Genomic DNA, 7,500 nt, shown 5'->3' on the forward strand with positions numbered 1-7,500 from the left:
AACACACACACACACACACACACACACACACACAAATACTGACAAGAAAACACACACACACACACACACACGCACACACACACACACACTTAGACACACAAGTAAGCGGGTTATATGCCCTTCAGCAATATGCTGTGTGTTTTTTTCTTTCATGCTGTCTGTTGTCATAGACTCAGGCTTTGTTGATGTGCCGTGGCTTGCTCAGATAGGGTGACCAGACGTCCTCTTTTTCCCGGACATGTCCTCTTTTTGAAACCTAAAAATGTGTCCGGGCGGAATTTCAGAATCGTCTGGGATTTTTTTATTCTAGCCTAGCGTGTTTTCACCGAATTTGCATCGCTCTCTCTTTCATTATAGTAATCACGCCCTTCCCCTACAGTTCGCTTTGCATTGAAGTGTAGAGCCTGACCTTAGAGCTACCGTCATTGGTCGATATTCTCGGCCTAAACATTTAATTGGTTATTCACCTCATCAGCGCACACTTCCTTGTTTACCACTGGCAACGCGCAAAACTATCCGGCATCTTCAGCCATGCCGAAACGCAAGTGCAAGTTCACTGACGAATTGAAACGTAATTTCCATGTTTTCATCTCGGTTGAGAGCAATGCAAAGCAGGCAGGAGGACTGAAAAGTATCAGCCATTGGACAACTTTTCAACTTTAAAAATGTCTCATTTTGTGCAATTAGGTTTTATTTTTTATTATTTTTGGTTTACCATTGTTGTGACTATACTTTACATTGTATATCCTACAAATGTAGGCTAGTTTGTTTTTGCACATTTAAAACTTTCAACTAGCCTACAAAATAGCCTTTTGAGGCAGTGTTTTTCTGTTAGTGTTGGGCCAGCCAATAAAGCTCATTATCATATATCACCATGTATGTTGACACAATTGTATGAATGCACGTGTTCATGGGTGCATAGCCTATGTGCATAGCCCCCCCCCCCCCCCGCTGAAGTGTCCTCTTTTTTGCTAACTCAAATCTGGTCACCCTAGCTCAGAACACGGCAAACTCACACAACTCTACAGTTACACACACACACACACACAGAGAGAGAGATTGGTAGAGAGAGAGAAACATAAAGACACACACACACAGACAGAGCACAGAGAGAGAGAGAGAGACACACACACACACAGACACACACACTTAGATTGGGTCCTAAGGCACTGGAGCTTTGCCCAGTAACATGGCCACTACTTACGGCTGAATGAATGGAGGTAAAGAGGTAAATGTAGAGCATAACGTAGTATTTGCATCGTTTTTTACAACAATGACTTTTTCTTTTGTCCCTCCCTCTCCCTATTACACACATGCATACACACACAGTCACACACACATACACAGAGAGAAAGAGAGAGATATACACGCACACACAAACAGAGATACAGGCGCGCGCACACACACACACACACACACACTCACTCACTCACTCACTCACTCACACACTCACACACACACACACACACACACACACACACCACACACACACAGGGAGTAATGTGGGTCGGATGTTGGCAGGGTGATTCCCCATGGGTGATTGGTTCCCAGGGTCGGAGGGACACTGTTGCTATTAGTGACCTGCTCCAGGGCCAGCTGCCCATAATGTCATGATTAAGAGGGCCGAGAGGTGCGTTCACACAGCACCCCTCTACTCAGCTGCACACACACGCACGCACGCACACATGCACGCACGCACAGAAACTCTACACAGAGACAGAGAGAGAGAGACCCTCTACTCAGCTCTATACACACACACACACACACAGAACTCCTTTACTCAGAGAAAGAGAGAGAGAGGAGTGAGAGAGAAAGAAAGAGCGAGAGAGAGAGAGAGAGTCCCACAGCACAGACAGCACACACACACACACACACACCCACTCACACACAAGAGAACACACAGCCTGAATCCCTGCTCCAATCTGGCACAGTATTTATACAGTCTACAGTCAGTATGCCTGGCACACACTTGGGGCAATCAGTGGCGGTGAGTATGAAGTGAGTGTGTGTTATGAGTGCACCCCTACCTGTGACTGTGTTCTGAGTGCACCCCTACCTGTGACTGTGTCCTGAGTGCACCCCTACCTGGCTGTGACTGTGTCCTGAGTGCACCCCTACCTGTGACTGTGTTCTGAGTGCACCCCTACCTGTGACTGTGTCCTGAGTGCACCCCTACCTGTGACTGTGTCCTGAGTGCACCCCTACCTGTGACTGTGTTCTGAGTGCACCCCTACCTGTGACTGTGTTCTGAGTGCACCCCTACCTGTGACTGTGTTCTGAGTGCACCCCTACCTGTGACTGTGTTCTGAGTGCACCCCTACCTGTGACTGTGTCCTGAGTGCACCCCTACCTGTGACTGTGTTCTGAGTGCACCCCTACCTGTGACTGTGTTCTGAGTGCACCCCTACCTGTGACTGTGTCCTGAGTGCACCCCTACCTGTGACTGTGTTCTGAGCGCACCCCTACCTGTGACTGTGTTCTGAGTGCACCCCTACCTGTGACTGTGTTCTGAGCGCACCCCTACCTGTCACATCTTCACACAGAGTCGAGCTGCTACAGGCATACATTAAAATGCCATACTGTAGATAGAGCAGCACAATGTATGTGTGTGTGTGTTTTCGTGTGTGTGTGTGTGTGGGTGTGTGGGTGTGTGGACAACATCCAGAATAAACTGTGGAAAAAGCATTAGCAGGCTCAGGCCATTAATCCCTAATTCCGTTCCTCTCCAATGGTTCTGGAATTGATCCGGACCCGATTGGGCTATAGAACTTGGGGGTATTTGGCAGAACTGTGAAACTTGGGAGACAACAGTCTATAATAAGTTGATACCAATTTTATTTATGGTATTTATGCATACCAAGACAATAATCTGGAGTGAACCCTTTGGAGTGAAACCTAAGAACGTAGCCTAGGCTTTGAGTTTATGCAATTTATTAATTCGTAAAACTGGCTTTGCTCAGGAGTGAAGACAATCAAACTCGCATTTGATTTCAAACCATGATCATTGTTGTTTACATGTATGCTTTCATTATTCTGCAATTTATGTAGGCAACTGTCTAATTGTTTTGTCTCTTGATGTTAAAATGTATGACTTCAATGAAATTCCTGTTGGTGGCGTCTGTAAATCCTCTAGTATTCCCTTAATTTTACGACATTTATCCTCTTTTCTTCAATCTACTGTTTTGGTCTACTTCCTTAACTTTACAAGATTTATCCTATTTTCATCAATCTACTGTTTGTATCCTCTTTTCGTCAATCTACTGTTTTGGTCTACTTCCTTAATATTACGACATATAGTGTTCCTTTTCTACCTCATGCATGACCAGACATGAAGTGGACCTGAGCCTCGCTTGAATAAACGATGGCAAGATTCAGCTAGCTTGAGTGAAAGTCTACTGTCCTTCAAGCCAGGCTATTTCTGCTAATTGCCACCTTCATTGATGGAGGTTGATGGAATACCCCCCTGGGGTTCGGACTTGAATGTTTGCCAAACTCATGGACAGTTTACTTCTGTGTTTTTTTTTTTTTATCGTAAGAATGAAACTAACTAACCCAACACACACACACACACACACACACACACACACACACACAGCTGGATTTGTCCTCAGTGTCTTGAACAGCCCTCTGTGTCCCTGTAGTGTCCTGAAGATGATGTCCTACACAGACCGCTCAAGTCCTGGGAACCAACACACACATACACACACACACACACACACACACACACACACACACACACACACACCTAAACACAATATCTCTTCAGCTGTGTCACATAAAGGATACATCCAAATCCTGGGAACTTCATGGTATTCATGGGTAGATGCACATATGCTTACACACACACACACACACACACACACACACACACACACACACACACACACAGTAGCTGCATGGTTTGACCATTAACGGTCAAATGAAGGCAACCAGTAGGAGGGGAATGCTGTGTGTTTAGACTACCGGCTACAAATATGGACAAAAATGTGGCAGCGGGGCCATTAGATTGGGCCTGACGCTATGGGGAATCCCCACATCAACATGACACAGCCTGGGACAGTTGGAAACACATCATGATGGTGACTCTAGTGGATGTCTGCAGCTCTGTTGCTATTGATGTCCTTGTGTCTGGCCTTACCGTGACAAACACCTGTCTGACATGCAGTGTGTGTTTCCAGTTTGACTAGAAGTACTGTATGCTTATGTGTGTGTGTGTGTGTGTGTGTGTATACTGTATGTGTACGTACGTGGAAATGAGTGAAATCCCCATGTATCATTTAGTGCACTGACAAGCACAGTGCATACAGTGTGTGTCTGCATAAGTGTGTGTGTGTGTGTGTGTGTGTGTGTGTGTGTCTGTGTGTGTGTCTGTGTCTGTGTGTGTGTGTGCCATAATCATTAGATTCTTGCTTTGGCAGGGTCTGCAGCCCACACACTTCTCTGTCACTCCAGACATTGCAGACCAGCTCTGCCCTGAAGTGTAAGAATGTCGTTTTGGAGCTGTGTGTGTGTGTGTGTGTGGAGGTTAAAGGCTAGAGGCATATTTAGAAACATCCCCAAGTCCCCACACAGCTCTATAAAGTGTGGTGCATGTCAAGGACAGGACTACACACACACACACACACACTGACACACACACACACACTCTCAATGTCTCAGTGCATCAGGACACCTGAGCCCAAGCTACCAGACTACACAGAACACACACACACACACACACACACACTATGACGAATGAGTATCTGTGTGAGTGTCCTTCACCTGTGGAAACCACAGTCTTCTTCCTCATTGCTAATGTATGAGAGAAGATACCGGTGTTTGAGAGACAGACTGGAAAACCTCCCTCAGAGACCTATCACATGGCAAAGCAAGAAGGGTGTGTGTGTGTGTGCACTCAGGGGTTTGTAAGCATGTGGAAGCATCTAATTATGGCATCTCATGTACAGTATAAGCCTTTGTGTGTGTGTGTGTGTGTGTGTGTGTGTGATGGGGACTTTCCACTAGAGACTAGTCTTTTGGCCACTGAACACTCACTGTAGTCTTCCGCCTCATTTCAAAAGAAGCAGCGTGAAATCGGCCATGTTGACGGGCCAAACTAAGAGCGAGCAGTGTATTCTCTTGCCAAACCTTGTCAGTAAACAAACTCAGATGTTTTTTTTAGCATTTAGTAACATTACCATGCTGAAAGTTTTATGGACACAATGCTAGCCTACTTTAAAAAGGCCAGGGAACACATAACTGTCTTTCAAAAGGTTTCAAAGCAGCCATAGAATGTCAATAAACAAGACTGTTTACTAAATAATGAGTATAGATTTATGTTTAGGGTATCTGTGTCAGAAAATTACTTAGTCACTGTGCTGGCTAATCCTGTTCACAGTTCTCTCAGATTTTCTCAGAGGCCAAAGTGTCTGTAAACTAGACATTGAACATTGTCTGGGGCTTCTATTGAATGCTTGTATTTTTGTATTTTTACGCTGTGTGTTTTTTTTTTCACTGTGATATGGATCCCCCTGGTCTGAAATAAAGAATTACATAATATATCCAACAAACTAATACTGCATCAAGCTGATTAGCAATCTGGTGTTTCTATCTACAGTATGGCAACATTAAATCAGGCTGATTGGTCTATTCTATAATCTTTTGGTGGTAGTTAAGAGACAGAAACAGATTAGTTTGGAGTGGTCCTTTATTGAAGAGGTTTATTTACAGATATGATGGGGTCAAGGGTCAAAGTTCAGGTAAGAGGTCAGGTGGTGTCGGTGGGGGGTTCTGGGTCTTCCCGTAAAGAACGTCTCCAATCAGCCTCCTCACAGCCTGAGAGTCATTAGGGTCTGTGAACGAACACACAAGTGTGCACACACACACACACACACAATCATGTTCAGTTGGTGCACTTATATAACATGTATAATAAATGTACTCTAATAACAATAATTACAATTCAAATGAAATGATGTACATAATGCAAGACATGTGAGTTTAATTAACGCTAATCAGTGAACTGAATACTAAACATTTGTACTAAATGTTTTTTGTAATACAACTGCAACTCATTATTGGGATTGCTGCTTTAGTGGCACTACATACAGTATCAGATGCATTGTATTGTATTTATTGTCTACGTATTGCATATATGTGTCTCTTTTATAACTTAGCACCAGTGTGGACTTTCTGTATATGACTATACATACTTTGAACTTAAACTTTGAGCTTGATGTCCCTTTTCATATTGTGCCCTACTGAATGGAACTCTATACCCACAGAATGCATGCAACATGGCTGCTTGTGCTATGTGAAGAGTGCAATTATGGTATTAGGTGATACTGTGTATGTGTTAATAGCAAAGCATTATAACATAGGTTGTATAAATCTATGGCTCTTTTAAGAGCAAGTCATGTCATAGATTATGAAGTGCTACAGTATCATTACACAACGCAAACAGAGTTCTTGCTCTGGGTGCTTTTGTTTTTATAGAATGGACCACCACGGTCTCATCCACACACACACACACGCACACACACACACCTACTTGGGTCTCTCATTCTAACTCACACTCATTTGTCCTCTAAGCCACGCAATTACAATGATCAAATTCAGCACAAAATCAGCAACACACACACACACACACACACACACACACACACAACACACACACACACACACACACACACACACACACACACACACACACACACACACACACACACACACACACACACACACACACACACACACACACACACAATACACTCTATTATGTCATAGATGGGAACGCAGCTTCACATTGAATCAGCTTCAAGCAAGCGACTGCCAATGTACCCTTCGACTCTGGAAGAAAACCAGGCCTGATTAGTCTTATCAGTCAAGCCTTCATCAGCAGGTCTGCTCCCTTGGCAACCATCTTGAAAATGCCCCCGGGGGCAGGTATTATGGGGTTACAGAGGTCAAGGCCCTAACTTAATGAATGTTGAGAGATTCATAACTCCACACAGAATGGTCCAACAGACCCAAGAGAGTGCATAGCTGGAACTGCTGTTTAAATCCAACATAAACAGTGTAAAATACAGCCCAACAGTCGCCAAGATACTGTATGTAATGTACAAATGTAATGTAATGTACAAATATTACTGTGCAAGCACCATATGTCCTTTGTAGAGCTGTAAAGGCATGACTGTTGCCTATAGTGTGTGTGTGTGTGTGTGTGTGTGTGTGTGTGTGTGTGTGTGTGTGTGTGTGTGTGTGTGTGTGTGTGTGTGTGCTGTAAAGGCATGACTGTTGCCTATAGTGGCAACCGGGTGATAAGCTGGATAACGCTCATCAGGCATCCCGTTATACGGAGCTAACAGACTCGGGCGGAAGGAAACTCGTCTTCGCTGCGCACCGGGGAGTTCTTTGGCTGTCCCCCTCGTCCACTAATTCTGTATAACAACGGGACACCGCGGCGCCAGTCATCCCTTACGTATCGTCAAGACAAACAGTCATGCTAATAGGGCAGCTTTC

General features: G+C 44.4%; 1 protein-coding gene across 1 annotated transcript in view; it reads right to left on the reverse strand.

The window, feature by feature from the left end:
- Positions 1 to 5,668: 5,668 nt before the first annotated feature.
- The window catches only part of itfg2 (integrin alpha FG-GAP repeat containing 2), a 17,671-nt gene continuing 15,839 nt past the window's right edge, over positions 5,669 to 7,500 (reverse strand). Inside the window, exon 12 of the mRNA XM_062517861.1 lies at positions 5,669 to 5,831. Within this exon, the coding sequence (XP_062373845.1) occupies positions 5,728 to 5,831 (104 nt within the window). The 3' untranslated portion in view covers positions 5,669 to 5,727. The remainder of the gene's footprint in view (positions 5,832 to 7,500) is intronic.

The sequence above is a fragment of the Sardina pilchardus genome, chromosome 17, assembly GCF_963854185.1.
Source record: "Sardina pilchardus chromosome 17, fSarPil1.1, whole genome shotgun sequence".
In the NCBI taxonomy this organism is placed as follows: Eukaryota; Metazoa; Chordata; class Actinopteri; order Clupeiformes; family Clupeidae; genus Sardina; species Sardina pilchardus.